The sequence below is a fragment of the Leptodactylus fuscus genome, chromosome 3 (assembly GCF_031893055.1).
Source record: "Leptodactylus fuscus isolate aLepFus1 chromosome 3, aLepFus1.hap2, whole genome shotgun sequence".
NCBI lineage: Eukaryota > Metazoa > Chordata > Amphibia > Anura > Leptodactylidae > Leptodactylus > Leptodactylus fuscus.
In genome coordinates, this window is record NC_134267.1 from 155,464,566 (window position 1) to 155,486,501 (window position 21,936).

The following is a 21,936-nucleotide window of genomic DNA, read 5'->3' on the forward strand; positions in this document are numbered from 1 at the left end:
GCCTCTAAACAGCCCAGTTTGGGCAAATTCATGGTGGAGGGAGCCTCTAACCAGCCCAGTTTGGACCAATTCATGGTGGAGGGAGCCTCTAACCAGCCCAGTTTGGGCAAATTCATGGTGGAGGGAGCCTCTAAACAGCCCAGTTTGGACCAATTCATGGTGGAGGGAGCCTCTAAAAAACCCAGTTTGGACCAATTCATGGTGGAGGGAGCCTCTAAACAGCCCAGTTTGGGCAAATTCATGGTGGAGGGAGCCTCTAACCAGCCCAGTTTGGACCAATTAATGGTGGAGGGAGCCTCTAAACAGCCAAGTTTTGGGAAATTCATGGTGGAGGGAGCCTCTAACCAGCCCAGTCTGGACCAATTAATGGTGGAGGGAGCCTCTAAACAGCCAAGTTTGGACCAATTCATGGTGGAGGGAGCCTCTAAAAACCCCAGTTTGGACCAATTCATGGTGGAGGGAGCCTCTAACCAGCCCAGTTTGGGCAAATTCATGGTGGAGGGAGCCTCTAACCAGCCCAGTTTGGACCAATTAATGGTGGAGGGAGCCTCTAAGCAGCCAAGTTTGGACCAATTCATGGTGGAGGGAGCCTCTAAAAACCCCAGTTTGGACCAATTCATGGTGGAGGGAGCCTCTAACCAGCCCAGTTTGGGCAAATTCATGGTGGAGGGAGCCTCTAAACAGCCCAGTTTGGGCACATTCATGGTGGAGGGAGCCTCTAACCAGCCCAGTTTGGACCAATTAATGGTGGAGGGAGCCGCTAAACAGCCCAGTTTGGACCAATTCATGGTGGAGGGAGCCTCTAAAAACCCCAGTTTGGACCAATTCATGGTGGAGGGAGCCTCTAAAAAACCCAGTTTGGACCAATTCATGGTGGAGGGAGCCTCTAACCAGCCCAGTTTGGACCAATTAATGGTGGAGGGAGCCTCTAAAAACCCCAGTTTGGACCAATTCATGGTGGAGGGAGCCTCTAACCAGCCCAGTTTGGGCAAATTCATGGTGGAGGGAGCCTCTAAACAGCCCAGTTTGGGCAAATTCATGGTGGAGGGAGCCTCTAACCAGCCCAGTTTGGACCAATTAATGGTGGAGGGAGCCGCTAAACAGCCCAGTTTGGACCAATTCATGGTGGAGGGAGCCTCTAAAAACCCCAGTTTGGACCAATTCATGGTGGAGGGAGCCTCTAAAAAACCCAGTTTGGACCAATTCATGGTGGAGGGAGCCTCTAACCAGCCCAGTTTGGACCAATTAATGGTGGAGGGAGCCTCTAAACAGCCAAGTTTGGACCAATTCATGGTGGAGGGAGCCTCTAAAAACCCCAGTTTGGACCAATTCATGGTGGAGGGAGCCTCTAACCAGCCCAGTTTGGGCAAATTCATGGTGGAGGGAGCCTCTAACCAGCCCAGTTTGGACCAATTAATGGTGGAGGGAGCCGCTAAACAGCCCAGTTTGGACCAATTCATGGTGGAGGGAGCCTCTAAAAACCCCAGTTTGGACCAATTCATGGTGGAGGGAGCCTCTAAAAAACCCAGTTTGGACCAATTCATGGTGGAGGGAGCCTCTAACCAGCCCAGTTTGGACCAATTAATGGTGGAGGGAGCCTCTAAAAACCCCAGTTTGGACCAATTCATGGTGGAGGGAGCCTCTAACCAGCCCAGTTTGGGCAAATTCATGGTGGAGGGAGCCTCTAAACAGCCCAGTTTGGGCAAATTCATGGTGGAGGGAGCCTCTAACCAGCCCAGTTTGGACCAATTAATGGTGGAGGGAGCCGCTAAACAGCCCAGTTTGGACCAATTAATGGTGGAGGGAGCCTCTAAAAACCCCAGTTTGGACCAATTCATGGTGGAGGGAGCCTCTAACCAGCCCAGTTTGGACCAATTAATGGTGGAGGGAGCCTCTAAACAGCCAAGTTTGGACCAATTCATGGTGGAGGGAGCCTCTAAAAACCCCAGTTTGGACCAATTCATGGTGGAGGGAGCCTCTAACCAGCCCAGTTTGGGCAAATTCATGGTGGAGGGAGCCTCTAAACAGCCCAGTTTGGGCAAATTCATGGTGGAGGGAGCCTCTAACCAGCCCAGTTTGGACCAATTAATGGTGGAGGGAGCCGCTAAACAGCCCAGTTTGGACCAATTAATGGTGGAGGGAGCCTCTAAAAACCCCAGTTTGGACCAATTCATGGTGGAGGGAGCCTCTAACCAGCCCAGTTTGGACCAATTCATGGTGGAGGGAGCCTCTAACCAGCCAAGTTTGGACCAATTCATGGTGGAGGGAGCCTCTAAAAACCCCAGTTTGGACCAATTCATGGTGGAGGGAGCCTCTAACCAGCCCAGTTTGGGCAAATTCATGGTGGAGGGAGCCTCTAAACAGCCCAGTTTGGGCAAATTCATGGTGGAGGGAGCCTCTAACCAGCCCAGTTTGGACCAATTAATGGTGGAGGGAGCCGCTAAACAGCCCAGTTTGGACCAATTCATGGTGGAGGGAGCCTCTAAAAAACCCCAGTTTGGGCAAATTCATGGTGGAGGGAGCCTCTAACCAGCAGAGTTGGTGGAAATCAGGGTGGAGGGAGCCTCTAACCAGCAGAGTTGGGGGAAATCAGGGTGGAGGGAGCCTAGTATTAGCAGAATTGTGCAACGCTTATGGTGGATGAGTATGAGGATGCGGAGGAATTGGAGAGGTTGAGTACAGACATGGAGTTTCATGTTGGGGTGCTTTACACAGGTGGGCACAAAAATGACGGCTCTACCCAGTGGTGGTTCATTTTTATCAAAGTGAGCCGGTCGGCACTCTCAGCTGACAGACGGGTGCGCTTGTCAGTGATGATGCCACCGGCTGCACTGAACACCCTCTCAGATAGGACGCTGGCGGCAGGACAGGACAGCACCTCCAAGGCATATAGGGCAAGTTCAAGCCACAGGTCCAACTTCGACACCCAATACGTGTAGGGCGCAGAGGGGTCGTAGAGGACAGGGCTGTGGTCGGAAAGGTATTCCCGCAACATGCGCCTATACTTCTCACGCCTGGTGACACTAGGACCCTCCGTGGCGGCACTTTGGCGAGGGGGTGCCATCAAGGTGTCCCAGACCTTAGACAGTGTGCCCCTCGTTTGTGTGGACCGGTGAGAACTTGGTTGCCTACTGGAGGAACTGCCCTCCCTGCCGCCAACGTCACATGCTGGAAACATCTCCATCATATTCTGCACCAATTGCCTGTGGCAAGCATTGATGCGATTGGCCCTCCCCTCTACCGGAATAAAAGACGAGATGTTGTTTTTATACCGGGGGTCAAGGATAGCAAAGATCCAGTACTGGTTGTCCTCCATGATTTTGACAATACGCTTGTCGGTTGTAAAGCACCCCAACATGAACTCAGCCATGTCTGCCACAGTGTTAGTTGGCATGACTCCTCTGGCCCCACCGGAAAGTTCAATCTCCATTTCCTCCTCATCCTCCATGTCTACCCATCCGCGCTGCAACAATGGGACGATTCGAAGTTGCCCGGAAGCCTCCTGTATCACCATCACATCATCGGACAACTCTTCTTCCTCCTCCTCCTCCTCCTCCTCCTCCTCCTCCATTAAACGCAGTGAAGCGGACAGATGTGTGGACCTACTCTCCAGCTGTGACGGATCGGATGCTATCCCTAACTCCTCTGTGTGATCTGAGTTATCCCTGATGTCAATCAGGGATTCTCTCAGAACACACAAGAGCGGGATTGTAAGGCTCACCATCGCATCCTCAGAGCTCACCCTCCTTGTGGACTCCTCAAAGACCCGTAGGATGTCACAAAGGTCTCTCATCCATGGCCACTCATGGATGTGAAACTGAGGCAGCTGACTTTGTGGCACCCTAGGGTTTTGTAGCTGGTATTCCATCAAAGGTCTCTGCTGCTCAACCACTCTATTCAACATCTGAAACGTTGAGTTCCAGCGTGTGGGGACGTCGCCCCAAAGCCGGTGTTGTGGCACATGCAGGCGTTGCTGGAGAGATTTTAAGCTAGCAGCGGCTACTGTCGACTTGCGAAAGTGGGCGCACATGCGCCGCACTTTCACCAGTAGCTCTGGAACATTGGGGTAGCTCTTTAGGAAACGTTGCACCACTAGGTTGAAGACGTGGGCCAGGCATGGAACATGTTGGAGTCCGGCAAGCTCCAGAGCTGCTACCAGGTTCCGGCCGTTATCACAAACGACCATGCCTGGGCCCAGGTGCAGCGGCTCAAACCATATTGCCGTCTCATCGAGGAGGGCATCCCTCACCTCGGAGGCAGTGTGCTGTCTGTCCCCCAAGCTGATCAGCTTCAGCACAGCCTGCTGACGTCTACCAACGCCAGTGCTGCAACGTTTCCAACTCGTAGCTGGGGTCAATCTAACAGCGGAGGAGGAGGCGGTGGCGGAGGAGGAGGCGGTGGCGGAGGAGGAGGCGGTAGAGGAGGAGGAGGGGGGTGTTCTTCTCGTGTCCCTGCCAGGAATGTTAGGCGGGGAGACGAGGTACACCGGGCCAGTTTGGGAAGCAGTCCCAGCCTCAACTACATTCACCCAGTGTGCCGTCAGTGAAATGTAGCGTCCCTGTCCGCATGCACTTGTCCACGCGTCGGTGGTCAAGTGGACCTTTGTGCAAAGCGCGGAACTAAGGGCCCGCCTGATGTTGAGTGACACGTGCTGGTGCAAGGCGGGGACGGCACACCGGGAGAAGTAGTGACGGCTAGGGACGGCATAGCGAGGTGCCGCAGTTGCCATCAGGTCCAGGAAGGCGGGAGTTTCAACAAGCCGGAACGCCAACATCTCCTGGGCCAGCAGTTTAGCGATGTTGGCGTTCAAGGCTTGCGCGTGTGGGTGGTTAGCAGTGTATTTCTGCCGCCGCTCCAATGTCTGAGAGATGGTGGGTTGTTGTAAAGAAACGCCTGATGGTGCCTTTGATGGTGCAGGAGAAGGAGATAAGACAGGACCAGGGGAGGATGAGGTAGAAGTCAACAAAGTGGCGGAGGCAGATGAAGTGGTGTCCTGGCTCGTCCTCTGGAGTGCATCGCCAGCACAGTCAGCAGTGGCAGTGGCAGAGGCAGAGGCAGTGGCAGAGGCAGTGGCAGTGGCGTGAACGGCAGGCGGCCTTTGTCCTGCCGTTGCTGCCTGCCACTGATTCCAGTGCTTGGATTCCAAATGACGGCGCATTGAAGTGGTGGACAGGTTGCTCTTCTCAGAGCCCCTAATCAATTTCGAGAGGCAAATTGTGCAGACAACACTATATCTGTCCTCGGCGCATTCCTTGAAAAAACTCCACACCTTCGAGAAACGTGCTCTCGAGGTGGGAGTTTTTCGGGGCTGGGTACGAACTGGAACATCTTGGGAGATTCCGGGTGTGGCCTGGCTTCGCCTAAGCTGCTGACCTCTGCCTCTGCCTCTAGCTACCCTTTTTGGTGCTGCACCTGCCTCAACATCCACACTACTTTCCCCGCTTGACATCCCCCCTGTCCAGGTCGGGTCAGTGTCCTCATCATCCACCACTTCCTCTTCCAACTCCTGTCTCATCTCCTCCTCCCACACAATGCGCCGGTCAACTGGATGCCCTGACGGCAACTGCGTCACATCATCGTCGATGAGGGTGGGTTGCTGGTCATCCACCACCAAATCGAACGGAGATGGAGGAGACTCTAGTGTTTCAGCATCTGGACACAGATGCTCCTCTGTTAGGTTCGTGGAATCGTGACGTGGAGAGGCAGGTTGAGGGACAATGAAAGGAGCGGAGAACAGCTCTGGGGAGCAGGGACAGTTTGGGTTATTGTTCTGTAAAGCTTCGGAATTTTGGGAGGAAGGAAGACAAGACTGTTGGGTAATAGGAGGAGAGGAGGCAGAGTCTGACTGGCTGCTGGACAATGTGCTGTAAGCGTTCTCTGACAGCCATTGCAAGACCTGTTCCTGGTTCTCGGGCCTACTAAGGTTTGTACCCTGCAGTTTAGTTAATGTGGCAAGCAACCCTGGCACTGTGGAGTGGCGCAATGCTTGCTGCCCCACAGGAGTAGGCACGGGACGCCCTGTGGCTTCACTGCTACCTTGCTCCCCAGAACCATTCCCCCGACCTCGCCCACGGCCTCGTCCACGTCCCTTTCCGGGAGCCTTGCGCATTTTGAATTCCTAGTTAGAAATTGGCACTGTATACCAGTAGTAAAAATTGTGGGTGCACGTAACCCCAATATATTCTTTGAATTACCAGTCAGAAACTGGCACTATATGGCAGTAGCAAGAAATGAGGGTATTTGTATTCCCAATATATTCTTTGAATTCCCAGTCAGACAATGGCACTGTATACCAGTAGTAAAAATTGTGGGTGCACGTAACCACAATATATTCTTTGAATTACCAGTCAGAAACTGGCACTATATGGCAGTAGCAAGAAATGAGGGTATTTATAACCCCAATATATTCTTTGAATTCCCAGTCAGACAATGGCACTGTATACCAGTAGTAAAAATTGTGGGTGCACGTAACCCCAATATATTCTTTGAATTACCAGTCAGAAACTGGCACTATATGGCAGTAGCAAGAAATGAGGGTATTTGTATTCCCAATATATTCTTTGAATTCCCAGTCAGACAATGGCACTGTATACCAGTAGTAAAAATTGTGGGTGCACGTAACCCCAATATATTCTTTGAATTACCAGTCAGAAACTGGCACTATATGGCAGTAGCAAGAAATGAGGGTATTTGTATTCCCAATATATTCTTTGAATTCCCAGTCAGACAATGGCACTGTATACCAGTAGTAAAAATTGTGGGTGCACGTAACCCCAATATATTCTTTGAATTCCCAGTCAGACACTGGCACTATATGGCAGTAGCAAGAAATGAGGGTATTTGTATTCCCAATATATTCTTTGAATTCCCAGTCAGACAATGGCACTGTATACCAGTAGTAAAAATTGTGGGTGCACGTAACCACAATATATTCTTTGAATTACCAGTCAGAAACTGGCACTATATGGCAGTAGCAAGAAATGAGGGTATTTATAACCCCAATATATTCTTTGAATTCCCAGTCAGACAATGGCACTGTATACCAGTAGTAAAAATTGTGGGTGCACGTAACCCCAATATATTCTTTGAATTACCAGTCAGAAACTGGCACTATATGGCAGTAGCAAGAAATGAGGGTATTTGTATTCCCAATATATTCTTTGAATTCCCAGTCAGACAATGGCACTGTATACCAGTAGTAAAAATTGTGGGTGCACGTAACCCCAATATATTCTTTGAATTACCAGTCAGAAACTGGCACTATATGGCAGTAGCAAGAAATTAGGGTATTTGTATTCCCAATATATTCTTTGAATTCCCAGTCAGACAATGGCACTGTATACCAGTAGTAAAAATTGTGGGTGCACGTAACCCCAATATATTCTTTGAATTCCCAGTCAGACACTGGCACTATATGGCAGTAGCAAGAAATGAGGGTATTTGTATTCCCAATATATTCTTTGAATTCCCAGTCAGACAATGGCACTGTATACCAGTAGTAAAAATTGTGGGTGCACGTAACCCCAATATATTCTTTGAATTCCCAGTCAGACACTGGCACTATATGGCAGTAGCAAGAAATGAGGGTATTTGTATTCCCAATATATTCTTTGAATTCCCAGTCAGACAATGGCACTGTATACCAGTAGTAAAAATTGTGGGTGCACGTAACCCCAATATATTCTTTGAATTCCCAGTCAGACACTGGCACTATATGGCAGTAGCAAGAAATGAGGGTATTTGTATTCCCAATATATTCTTTGAATTCCCAGTCAGACAATGGCACTGTATACCAGTAGTAAAAATTGTGGGTGCACGTAACCACAATATATTCTTTGAATTACCAGTCAGAAACTGGCACTATATGGCAGTAGCAAGAAATGAGGGTATTTGTATTCCCAATATATTCTTTGAATTCCCAGTCAGACAATGGCACTGTATACCAGTAGTAAAAATTGTGGGTGCACGTAACCCCAATATATTCTTTGAATTACCAGTCAGAAACTGGCACTATATGGCAGTAGCAAGAAATGAGGGTATTTGTATTCCCAATATATTCTTTGAATTCCCAGTCAGACAATGGCACTGTATACCAGTAGTAAAAATTGTGGGTGCACGTAACCCCAATATATTCTTTGAATTACCAGTCAGAAACTGGCACTATATGGCAGTAGCAAGAAATGAGGGTATTTGTATTCCCAATATATTCTTTGAATTCCCAGTCAGACAATGGCACTGTATACCAGTAGTAAAAATTGTGGGTGCACGTAACCCCAATATATTCTTTGAATTACCAGTCAGAAACTGGCACTATATGGCAGTAGCAAGAAATGAGGGTATTTGTATTCCCAATATATTCTTTGAATTCCCAGTCAGACAATGGCACTGTATACCAGTAGTAAAAATTGTGGGTGCACGTAACCACAATATATTCTTTGAATTACCAGTCAGAAACTGGCACTATATGGCAGTAGCAAGAAATGAGGGTATTTATAACCCCAATATATTCTTTGAATTCCCAGTCAGACAATGGCACTGTATACCAGTAGTAAAAATTGTGGGTGCACGTAACCCCAATATATTCTTTGAATTCCCAGTCAGACACTGGCACTATATGGCAGTAGCAAGAAATGAGGGTATTTGTATTCCCAATATATTCTTTGAAATCCCAGTCAGACAATGGCACTGTATACCAGTAGTAAAAATTGTGGGTGCACGTAACCCCAATATATTCTTTGAATTACCAGTCAGAAACTGGCACTATATGGCAGTAGCAAGAAATGAGGGTATTTGTATTCCCAATATATTCTTTGAATTCCCAGTCAGACAATGGCACTGTATACCAGTAGTAAAAATTGTGGGTGCACGTAACCCCAATATATTCTTTGAATTACCAGTCAGAAACTGGCACTATATGGCAGTAGCAAGAAATGAGGGTATTTGTATTCCCAATATATTCTTTGAATTCCCAGTCAGACAATGGCACTGTATACCAGTAGTAAAAATTGTGGGTGCACGTAACCCCAATATATTCTTTGAATTCCCAGTCAGACACTGGCACTATATGGCAGTAGCAAGAAATGAGGGTATTTGTATTCCCAATATATTCTTTGAATTCCCAGTCAGACAATGGCACTGTATACCAGTAGTAAAAATTGTGGGTGCACGTAACCCCAATATATTCTTTGAATTCCCAGTCAGACACTGGCACTATATGGCAGTAGCAAGAAATGAGGGTATTTGTATTCCCAATATATTCTTTGAATTCCCAGTCAGACAATGGCACTGTATACCAGTAGTAAAAATTGTGGGTGCACGTAACCCCAATATATTCTTTGAATTACCAGTCAGAAACTGGCACTATATGGCAGTAGCAAGAAATGAGGGTATTTGTATTCCCAATATATTCTTTGAATTCCCAGTCAGACAATGGCACTGTATACCAGTAGTAAAAATTGTGGGTGCACGTAACCCCAATATATTCTTTGAATTCCCAGTCAGACACTGGCACTATATGGCAGTAGCAAGAAATGAGGGTATTTGTATTCCCAATATATTCTTTGAATTCCCAGTCAGACAATGGCACTGTATACCAGTAGTAAAAATTGTGGGTGCACGTAACCCCAATATATTCTTTGAATTCCCAGTCAGACACTGGCACTATATGGCAGTAGCAAGAAATGAGGGTATTTGTATTCCCAATATATTCTTTGAATTCCCAGTCAGACAATGGCACTGTATACCAGTAGTAAAAATTGTGGGTGCACGTAACCCCAATATATTCTTTGAATTACCAGTCAGAAACTGGCACTATATGGCAGTAGCAAGAAATGAGGGTATTTGTATTCCCAATATATTCTTTGAATTCCCAGTCAGACAATGGCACTGTATACCAGTAGTAAAAATTGTGGGTGCACGTAACCACAATATATTCTTTGAATTACCAGTCAGAAACTGGCACTATATGGCAGTAGCAAGAAATGAGGGTATTTGTATTCCCAATATATTCTTTGAATTCCCAGTCAGACAATGGCACTGTATACCAGTAGTAAAAATTGTGGGTGCACGTAACCCCAATATATTCTTTGAATTCCCAGTCAGACACTGGCACTATATGGCAGTAGCAAGAAATGAGGGTATTTGTATTCCCAATATATTCTTTGAATTCCCAGTCAGACAATGGCACTGTATACCAGTAGTAAAAATTGTGGGTGCACGTAACCACAATATATTCTTTGAATTACCAGTCAGAAACTGGCACTATATGGCAGTAGCAAGAAATGAGGGTATTTATAACCCCAATATATTCTTTGAATTCCCAGTCAGACAATGGCACTGTATACCAGTAGTAAAAATTGTGGGTGCACGTAACCCCAATATATTCTTTGAATTACCAGTCAGAAACTGGCACTATATGGCAGTAGCAAGAAATGAGGGTATTTGTATTCCCAATATATTCTTTGAATTCCCAGTCAGACAATGGCACTGTATACCAGTAGTAAAAATTGTGGGTGCACGTAACCCCAATATATTCTTTGAATTACCAGTCAGACACTGGCACTATATGGCAGTAGCAAGAAATGAGGGTATTTGTATTCCCAGTATATTCTTTGAATTCCCAGTCAGACAATGGCACTGTATACCAGTAGTAAAAATTGTGGGTGCACGTAACCCCAATATATTCTTTGAATTCCCAGTCAGACACTGGCACTATATGGCAGTAGCAAGAAATGAGGGTATTTGTATTCCCAATATATTCTTTGAATTCCCAGTCAGACAATGGCACTGTATACCAGTAGTAAAAATTGTGGGTGCACGTAACCCCAATATATTCTTTGAATTCCCAGTCAGACACTGGCACTATATGGCAGTAGCAAGAAATGAGGGTATTTGTATTCCCAATATATTCTTTGAATTCCCAGTCAGACAATGGCACTGTATACCAGTAGTAAAAATTGTGGGTGCACGTAACCCCAATATATTCTTTGAATTACCAGTCAGAAACTGGCACTATATGGCAGTAGCAAGAAATGAGGGTATTTGTATTCCCAATATATTCTTTGAATTCCCAGTCAGACAATGGCACTGTATACCAGTAGTAAAAATTGTGGGTGCACGTAACCCCAATATATTCTTTGAATTCCCAGTCAGACACTGGCACTATATGGCAGTAGCAAGAAATGAGGGTATTTGTATTCCCAGTATATTCTTTGAATTCCCAGTCAGACAGTGGCACTGTATACCAGTAGTAAAAATTGTGGGTGCACGTAACCCCAATATATTCTTTGAATTCCCAGTCAGACACTGGCACTATATGGCAGTAGCAAGAAATGAGGGTATTTGTATTCCCAATATATTCTTTGAATTCCCAGTCAGACAATGGCACTGTATACCAGTAGTAAAAATTGTGGGTGCACGTAACCCCAATATATTCTTTGAATTCCCAGTCAGACACTGGCACTATATGGCAGTAGCAAGAAATGAGGGTATTTGTATTCCCAGTATATTCTTTGAATTCCCAGTCAGACAATGGCACTGTATACCAGTAGTAAAAATTGTGGGTGCACGTAACCCCAATATATTCTTTGAATTACCAGTCAGACACTGGCACTATATGGCAGTAGCAAGAAATGAGGGTATTTGTATTCCCAATATATTCTTTGAATTCTCAGTCAGACAATGGCACTGTATACCAGTAGTAAAAATTGTGGGTGCACGTAACCCCAATATATTCTTTGAATTACCAGTCAGAAACTGGCACTATATGGCAGTAGCAAGAAATGAGGGTATTTGTATTCCCAATATATTCTTTGAATTCCCAGTCAGACAATGGCACTGTATACCAGTAGTAAAAATTGTGGGTGCACGTAACCCCAATATATTCTTTGAATTCCCAGTCAGACACTGGCACTATATGGCAGTAGCAAGAAATGAGGGTATTTGTATTCCCAATATATTCTTTGAATTCCCAGTCAGACAATGGCACTGTATACCAGTAGTAAAAATTGTGGGTGCACGTAACCCCAATATATTCTTTGAATTCCCAGTCAGACACTGGCACTATATGGCAGTAGCAAGAAATGAGGGTATTTGTATTCCCAATATATTCTTTGAATTCCCAGTCAGACAATGGCACTGTATACCAGTAGTAAAAATTGTGGGTGCACGTAACCCCAATATATTCTTTGAATTACCAGTCAGAAACTGGCACTATATGGCAGTAGCAAGAAATGAGGGTATTTGTATTCCCAATATATTCTTTGAATTCCCAGTCAGACAATGGCACTGTATACCAGTAGTAAAAATTGTGGGTGCACGTAACCCCAATATATTCTTTGAATTACCAGTCAGAAACTGGCACTATATGGCAGTAGCAAGAAATGAGGGTATTTATAACCCCAATATATTCTTTGAATTCCCAGTCAGACAATGGCACTGTATACCAGTAGTAAAAATTGTGGGTGTATATAGCCCCAATTCTATTGCTAGGGGACTTGCAGGGTATTTCTGGGGTGAAGGTGGGGGGGCACACCGTTGGAACGGGTATCGGGGTATATATCGGGTATACGGGAATACACTGACAGTGTATTCCATTCAGGATCCTGGGAAAGCTGGGTTGCGGCGATTGAGCCCGTCAGTGCCACGTTACACTGACAAGCTTCTCCCTGGAATTTAGCTCTTACAAGAGCTGTTGTGGTTGTCTTCTCCTTCCTATCCTAGCCTGTCCCTGCCTACCCAGAATCTAAGCCCTAGCTAGCTGGTCGGAAACCTCCGTCCTCGGCGAATTGCAAGCTCAGAATGACGCGAACCTGGGCGGCGCTGTTCTTTTAAATTAGAGGTCACATGTTTTCGGCAGCCAATGGGTTTTGCCTACTTTTCTCAACGTCACCGGTGTCGTAGTTCCTGTCCCACCTACCCTGCGCTGTTATTGGAGCAAAAAAGGCGCCAGGGAAGGTGGGAGGGGAATCGAGTAATGGCGCACTTTACCACGCGGTGTTCGATTCGATTCGAACATGCCGAACAGCCTAATATCCGATCGAACATGAGTTTGATAGAACACTGTTCGCTCATCTCTATTTATTATAATTGCCACCTATATGAAAGAAAAGTTACATAAAACAGGACACACTTTGTTTTCCCCCGAATCCTTGCCTTTTAGTCAGTGAACTCAGTCTGCTTCTTTGGGAATGAGATCATCTGCCACAAATGTTTTTATAATTCTATAAACTACAAGTTCCATTAAGTTCTATAAAGATATGTAATCTACATCAGCCTCGCCAAAAGTTTTATGAAGATATTATTATATTAATATATAAAAATACCTTGCACAGTGCATTCATTTTTGCTCCTATTAAAAATCATTCACTTATTTATCTCATCATCCTTCAGTGTTAGTATGTTCTCAAATAGTCGACAAACTAGAAAATGCTTGCTTGTTGGCTGACTGCATATTTTATGCAACTTAAAGGCTCTTCATTTTATCAAAAGCAAATTTGCCTGTGTCAGCACCCCAAACTACAGCAAAACGTCTTAGTCTGCAACCAAGAGACAATGGGGGCCCTTGACATGAGTGGCGAACGTGTGTACTTTGGCCAAAATATCTACTATCTCATGGTTATTAGCTCTTATTTGCAGGATACAGCCAGGCCTTACTTTAATGGTTAAGGGAAAATGGAGTCCTGTTGCGTGTGGGGTGTACGTACATAGATCCTGGAAACCCTTCTGATCTAATCGTATGAGCATCACTTATAGGCTGTAAGCCAGCATAGTGAACTTCACATTGTCATGTGACTGGCAGCTTATATAAGCCTTATTTTTTGTGCATTTGGAATACTAGGAATCCACCCCCTTATAGATTGTAGCTGTGCGAGTGGATGCCAGAGACCATTCAGAGCACAATAGGGGTCCCAGGACAACCATACAGACTGGAATGCATCCAAAGTATGGTTGAGAGAAGCCACCAGAAATTCCATACTACGCATATTTTACACGAGCCACTAAGTCAGGGCCAGAGGGAGGTGAGGCCAACTATGGCCTTTTTTTTTGCAGTATGACTTTTGCAGTATTACTTTGTAAAATATTGAGTTGTAATATGGCTGTGTCCATGTGGCCTAAATGATACAGTACAAAGTGAATAGCATTTAGTGCAGTCTTCCTCAAAGTGGGCGATAACGCCCCCTTGTGGGCGCTGGAGGCCTATAGGGGGGCAGTAAAGGGCACAGAGAAGATTGGGGGGCGTTGAAGCGGTTTAGGGGGCGATGGCTAATTTAAAGGGGTGGTATCATAACAATGATTCTATCTATACTGCTTGTTAATGTGGATTTAAGACTTTTCCTAAATACACTGCTTCAGCAAAACTGCTTTGTTTGTCCACTATCTTACTTTATTCACTTCATTATGGACACTAGCACCTGGCCCCCTGCTCATTGCTGAGGGAGCCACATGACATAGCTCCCTGCTGTGTGGGGGGAGAGAGGGGGGGGGGGCTGAGTGTACGGAGCCAGCCTGTGTCTGCACCACACATACACATCACCTAGCTCCCTGCTGTGAGATAGAGGGGGGGTGTGGAATAAGTGCTGCTTTCTTACATAAAGCATTCTAAATCCTACTGGGCTAAAGGACCTGGTCTCTCTGTTCACTAGGATAAAGCTTTATTAATCGTTCAACGATTTTTGATAGCATTCCCATCAACGTATTTGTGTGAACGTGGATTTAGTGCTGTGGCAACGTTGCTAACTAAAAAGAGAAATCGGTTGCAGATTACCGAACGCGGTGACTTACGGCTGTTTTTGAGTAAATTCGAGCCTGATATTAACAAACTTGTTAAAAATCATCAAATTCATCCTTCACATTAGATTAGTTTTAAAATTAAAATTGAAATGTTTGTTTTAATAACATGAATAAAAGTTTTCCTAATATTACAAAATGGTGTTTTACATTACCCTCATCAGAAAGTCTTATTTTCACATGACACACATAATTTAATTATTAACATAATGACTGCGATTGTGATTCTTAAGATGTAGTAAAGTAAAAAAAATTTTTTTTTTTTTTGGGGGGGGGGCGCTAGAAAATAATTAATTCTCGAAGTGGGCGGTAGACAAAATAAGTTTGAGAACCTTTGATTTAGTGTATAGTGAGGGAAATCCATGATCGGCAGCAGGATACATTTTGTGTGTATAACATTAGTGATTCCAGTATTTCAGACTATTGTAACCTAATATTAAATGATTATGAAATGTAATAAGTACCATATGTCTTTTCTCTCTAGCTAAAGCTTACACTGGATGCCCTGATGGATGCTCAGGCTTCTTTTATGGACATAGGGGACAGTGTGTCAAGAGTGGAGCAACTTCTCAAAGAGTTAAAGCAACAGGAGGAGAAAGGACAGGTATAGTGTAAATCATTCATAGGGGGGAAAAAAAACAAAGCAACTGTGGAAAGATAATAGAAGAAAAATTCTTGACCAGTCAATGGGGAGTGTTAGAAAAGGGACAACAATGTGAACTTGCAATAATACACTGAGATCAGTGACAACACTATAGTTACAAGTCTACATCTGTTTGTGTGTCGGCTTGTGTAGTTTATCACACTTGGACCATGTGAAATTTGATAACCAGCTCATCTGATCAATCCTTTGTATCATTCCAAAAAAAAAAAAAAAAAGAGAGAGAAAATCTGAGTAAGCGTGCATTTTGGAATGCTTGCTTATTGTGCACACTTAGGTTAAGGAGGCATATACATGTGACTGTTTTGTTATAGATTTTTCCCTGCAATTTTTTGGTCTTAATGATGATAAAACTTCATGCTGGTATTTTTGTGAGACTAAAGTCCACTGTCCGCCATATTTTGATATTGTTGGACGTAATGACTGAAAATGGTGATTATTTCTGATGAAAATCTAATGTGTATGATCAGATGAAGGCTAGGTCCACATGGGATCTACTCGCAGTGGATTAGCTACCACGGACTTGTTGGTGACTAATGTATTGCTATGTACAGTAAAGTGGATGCCATGCAAAAAAAAAAAAACATACTGCAGATTTACTGCCAGTGCAGGTCTATACCATGGCTTTTATCGTTTGCAATGCAAAGTGGTAAATCTGTAACCACCTTCCCAGTGAAGGACTTACATACATATTACTTGAACATGTATTGTTGGTTTGTAGCATACTTTTTTCTTTTATTCATGCACCGTTACATTTCTACTTCACTTGTGCTAAGTTATTTTGGTTTTTTCACCAGGGCATCTTGGAGAAAGCTCAGCTACACGCTCTTCATGGAGATCAGCTAATACAAAATAACCACTATGCTGTGGACTCCATTAGACCAAAATGCATAGAGCTGAGGCGCATCTGTGATGACTTTACCAATGAAACCAAGAAAAAGTACGATATCCTGGGTAAATCTTTGGAGCTACATCAGCAACTTGATAAGGTGAGTGATTTATTGGTTATTGATTATTTCATCTGGATCTTCCATTATATTTAAAAAATTACCTGTTAATTTAATTAAAAAACATTCTTTACTATACATTATGTAAAGTCTGTGCCTGCTATTGCAACTCAGTTTCAATCACTTGAATGAGACTAAGCTACCAAAAAGCTATGTGACTAGTAGAAGTGATGTCACAGGTTGGAGAGGAAGTTGCAGTATTTAACTGAAAGCTGCAGCAACTTCAGCTGATGTGGGTGTCGGGAGATGGAACATATTTCTAGATATCAATACAACTAAAAGTGCATATGATAGTCACAATTATATACATAAGACATACTCTTTCTATAACTCTAAGGCTGAAGTCACATGTTGCAGAAACACAATGGAAAAAAATGCAGCATTTTACAGTTCCAGTAAAGTGAATGAGATTTCATCTAATCTTTCACACATTTCAGAAGGAAAGCTGCAGAAAATGCAACATTAATTTTACCTGTAAAGACTCAGATTTATTCCCTTTGTAGACGACCATATATCTGCTCAGTGTGCTATCCGGGTTCATTCACGGCCGCCGGTTTGCACACATTCGTTTGTAACCGGAAAACTGGAGTGAGTTATAATGAATCTGTAAGGGTAAGTTCACATAAGGTTTATTGGTCCGGAACCTGAGGTACAGTGCACAGGCATCCAGTCGCGCACTTCCGCTCCGGATTAGGCCAAATGAATGGGTCTAGTTGGGAGGGAGTGTCTTCAGGTGGATGTCGCGAGGCGAATCCGCCTGAAGAATAAGCATGACGCTTCTTTTTCCAGGAGCTGGCACAAACGGCTCCCGGAAAAAAAGAACTGACTGTCTCCCATTGATTTCAGTGGGAGCTGTCTTTTTGGTCAGGATTTTGAGGCGGATATGGCCTCAAAATCCTGAACAAAAAAACCCTGTGTGAACTTACCCTTAGGCTGAAGCACCCTCACCTTACTCTGCCCACATTCACACAATGTGGTGAGCAAGGCGCAGATGACACCATGTGGTATATGTGTGACATAAGAAAGGGCCTTGCACCACAATATCATCCTTCTACACCTGAAAACTGGCAAAGAGGGATTGATGAATTCAGCCCACTGTGTTTACTTCATAGACCAATATGGGAGGAGGCTCAACAGTGCAGTAAGGTCTTGTTTACACTGTGCAGTTTTAATGTCATTTTGAATTTACTTTCTCTTAGGTCAAAACTGGCATCTGAAGCAAAAACAAAGAATGAAGTAAAATCTTTTCTTTTATATTTTTGCTCAGGTTAGGATTATACCATGCATCAAAACCGCAATGTGCAATCGTAGCCTAAAACTGGACATTTTTAATGATTATTTTGGGTCACTCTCAGATTCTGTTCCCTGTAGATGAATATTGCTTTGTTCTTCCATTCTCTCTGTTTGGTTACAGGCTAACCAGTGGTGCGAAGATGGAATCTACCTGCTCGCCTCTCAAGCTGTGGATAAGTGTCAGTCACAGGATGGCGCAGAGTCAGCTTTACGAGACATTGAGAAATTCATTGGTAGCTCAAAGGTGCACCAGTTGTCCAATCCTACTGATTTTTACCACAAGTATGAAGTCATCCTCACTGCTGAAGTAAAGGTAAGAAGAACTTCTGATATTACATGTAGTCAAGGCATGGTACATCCTGTGCTGTCCTGAAATATCGTACACTAGCATCTTCCCGCGACTTCGTCTGCAGGTTGGTGTTGGCGCTGAGCCACGTATAGTGAGCCAAGTGCTGTTGTGTGTGATCGGCGCTGTGCGCCGCCACCTACCACTTGCCCCCGGCCCCCCTTCTCCCCCTCGCCTCTGCCCCTTTCCCCCCCGTGCCCCAGCTCTCCTTCGCCTATGCCCTTTCCCCCTCTGTGCGCCCCCGGCCTCCCGTGCCCATTCCCCCATGGCCCTTTCCCCCACCTGTGCCTCTCATCGTGGGCCCCCTCCGCGCACCCCCAGCCCCTCCTCCTGCGCGCCCCTTCCCCAACCCCCCCCCCTCCTCCTGCGCGCCCCTTCCCCAACCCCCCCTCCTCCTCCTGCGCGCCCCTTCCCCAACCCCCCCCTCCTCCTCCTGCGCGCCCCTTCCCCAACCCCCCCCTCCTCCTCCTGCGCGCCCCTTCCCCAACCCCCCCCTCCTCCTCCTGCGCGCCCCTTCCCCAACCCCCCCCCTCCTCCTCCTGCGCGCCCCTTCCCCAACCCCCCCTCCTCCTCCTCCTGCGCGCCTCTTCCCCAACCCCCCCCTCCTCCTCCTCCTGCGCGCCCCTTCCCCAACCCCCTCCTCCTCCGCGCCCCTTCCCCAACCCCCCCTCCTCCTCCTCCTGCGCGCCCCTTCCCCAACCCCCCCTCCTCCTGCGCGCCCCTTCCCCAACCCCCCCCTCCTCCTCCTGCGCACCCCTTCCCCAACCCCCCCCTCCTCCTCCTCCTGCGCGCCCCTTCCCCAACCCCCCCCCTCCTCCTCCTCCTGCGCGCCCCTTCCCCAACCCCCCCCTCCTCCTCCTGCGCGCCCCTTCCCCAACCCCCCCCCTCCTCCTCCTGCGCGCCCCTTCCCCAACCCCCCCCTCCTCCTCCTCCTGCGCGCCCCTTCCCCAACCCCCCCCTCCTCCTCCTCCTGCGCGCCCCTTCCCCAACCCCCCCCTCCTCCTCCTGCGCGCCCCTTCCCCAACCCCCCCCTCCTCCTGCGCGCCCCTTCCCCAACCCCCCCCCCTCCTCCTGCGCGCCCCTTCCCCAGCCCCCCCTCCTCCTGCACGCCCCTTCCCCAACCCCTCCCCTCCTCCTGCACGCCCCTTCCCCAACCCCCCCTCCTCCTCCTGCGCGCCCCTTCCCCAACACCCCCCTTCCCCTGTGTGCTCCCCTAGGATTCTAGACTTCTGAGACAAAGTTATGTGGCTTTCATTCTTTTTAACTCTTGATTTTACACACAAAGATTCAACATACTGTGTGTATGTTATGAGCATATGAATTTTAATATGATGTGCCTAAGTTTAAAGCTGGGAGTAAACTACAGCTACAGCAAGGAGATAGGCAGGGACTAGGGTTGAGTATGAGTGTCTTGCCATGCATTCTTCACGTAGAAAGTCACCATGAAAGTGAACCTATGATAAGATAACTGCTCTATCTAAATGCTGCATATGATAAAGGGAGAGAAGCTGAGCTCTGCAATATATACATATATTATGTAGAGCAGGATTTCTGAGTAAAAACCAGAGTAAATACTGGTGGTACTCCATGGAGAGACAGTAAGGCTGGTCTTATACGACCATAGTGGGTTTTGCGGTCTGCAATTTGCGAATCCGCAACACAAATTTCACTCAAAAAACTCATTTCGCAGACGTCCGTGTCCAACCGCAAAGTGCATCCGTATGCACCCGTTTTCTTGCGGATCTGCAAAAAACAACACCCCCCCCAACCAAAAAAAAATAAAAAAGGGGATGTCCCAACCCCCTGAATAGGTGACATTGTTGGATAGTGGCCATCTTTGCTTTGTTCATTGGTCATCTGCTGTGCTTCACGTCTTGAAGCTAATGGCTCTTCGGCTGTCGTCTTCTTCTTTTCACTCTCCTGCGCACTGACGTAGTTCCGGCATCGTCCAGTCTTGACATCCGCAATTACGGATACACACTGAACATGTGTTGTGTGTATCCGCAAAAATGCACGTGCCCATAGACTTCTATTGGACCTTCCATGCCGTAAAAGGACGGCCATTACGGACATGCGGTATACTGTCAGGAGCATGGTTGCGGCGCGCCACACCACTGACAAAATCTACGATCGTGTAAGAGGCCTCATAGAAAACTATGGAACCATAAATGGTCCGCAATTTTAAACCCGCAGTTGTGGACCATTTGCGGTGTAAAACTACGGCCGTGTAAGACCAGCCTAAGAGTCTTGCTTAACCCACCCAAACATTGACAGTCTTCTGTGTACACATTGATACTGATATTACAACAGTTCTCCTTTTCTTATTCTTACATGTTACTCCTGCCCTTCTATCAGTTCTTCATTTACTCAAAGCTCTAGAATCTGCCTTTTCCATATGGTGATTAACTATAATTTATATTATATAGAAACCAGGCTTACAATTGTCATGGGACCTAAAACTTAAGGGCAGGTTGCCATCACTCTTAAAGGAGAGTCAGAGACATTAACCTGTAACCCGAAGACACATGTAACCTCACTCCACTCTTATAAATACGATATATGTCAATTCATTGCCGATGTGAAGATTCCTATAGACAAACCAAAAAAACATTTATAAATGGCGCAATATGATCAAGCAAGGGCAATGATCACTGTTGTAGACAATGTGTAAAGGGTGGGGTGATGGAAATTACTTACTGATTGTTATATACTAATGGATACTTTACCTTTAATTTATTCATGGCTTCCAGGCAAGTGTTCAGAAAGTACTACAGAAGTTGGCTGACGTTCAGGAAATGTTTGAGAAGAGACAAGCAAGCTTGAAGAAGCTGGCAGCCAAACAAACAAGGCCTGTCCAGCCTGTGGCTCCTCATCCAGAGTCATCTCCAAAAAGAGCATCTCCTAAAACAGCTAGACCAACATCACTGGGTAAGATGCATTTTTAAATTACAGGGCACTTGTTGAGTAACAGGGAAACATCTGTAAATAGGTAACAACTACAAGCACTGGTTATTTGGTTGCTTTCCTATAATAGGCAACTCAAAGAGAACAGAATCAAATATAGTGCACTGTTACTGCTAGCTAAAGGCGAATTTTACCCATAACTAATATTTAGGTTTGGGGGTAGTCAGAGAAGAATATATTTAGAAGGTCTACTGTTTACCTTCTTGCTCAGTCTTAAAGGTAACCTTTCAGGTGTTTTTGCCCCATAAACTGGACTCCTCATGTCTAGGATTAAGTAACTCTCTTTTCTATTGATCCCTGTTTGTAATATGTTACAGCAAAGTGAAGATATAAATGTTGGAAAGCTTAAAAAGTCATATGCGAATTATCCTATCTAGTCATGGGGGCGGGGAGCAGCTTCCGCCTGGTCACACCTCCTAGTCGAAAGTTAAATAAATAAACTAAATCACCTTTTACCCTTACAATGTCCTTTTTTATTTTAGAACAAAAGGATAAAAATAGAAGTAATTGTTATTTCCTTTGTAGTGACCATTTTGTAGTGGTAATGCCTCTGTAGTGACCAGTAAAATTTTTCAGCTGCTTACAGCAGTTTTTACAAAAAAGGGCAAGGTGTAAGTGGAGTTATTGGAGAGGGGTGGAGCCTTCACACAGAGGATTTTACGGTGTAAGCCACCATACAAAATCTGCCATGGAACTCTTCCTGCTGGTGGCTTCCATTCACCGTAAATCTACCCGAACACTAAGTAGGATGCTAAGCTTTGATTGTTATTCAGTACATGGTAAGTGAAGCATCTGCTCTTATTGAAGTGAATGGGATACAAAATTTTCTGCCTTGAAAATTCCACTCCAACCTAGCCTAAGGGTCCATTCACACAGAG

At 45.6% G+C, this 21,936-nt stretch overlaps 1 protein-coding gene across 2 annotated transcripts in view; it reads left to right on the forward strand.

The window, feature by feature from the left end:
* Nucleotides 1–21,936, forward strand: part of MCF2L2 (MCF.2 cell line derived transforming sequence-like 2) — a 274,167-nt gene that overhangs the window by 75,107 nt on the left and 177,124 nt on the right. For both annotated transcript variants that reach the window (XM_075268595.1, XM_075268594.1), the window contains exons 10-13: nucleotides 15,272–15,391; nucleotides 16,246–16,437; nucleotides 17,870–18,061; nucleotides 20,845–21,022. In XM_075268595.1, coding sequence (XP_075124696.1) covers nucleotides 15,272–15,391; nucleotides 16,246–16,437; nucleotides 17,870–18,061; nucleotides 20,845–21,022 — 682 coding nt within the window. The remainder of the gene's footprint in view (nucleotides 1–15,271; nucleotides 15,392–16,245; nucleotides 16,438–17,869; nucleotides 18,062–20,844; nucleotides 21,023–21,936) is intronic.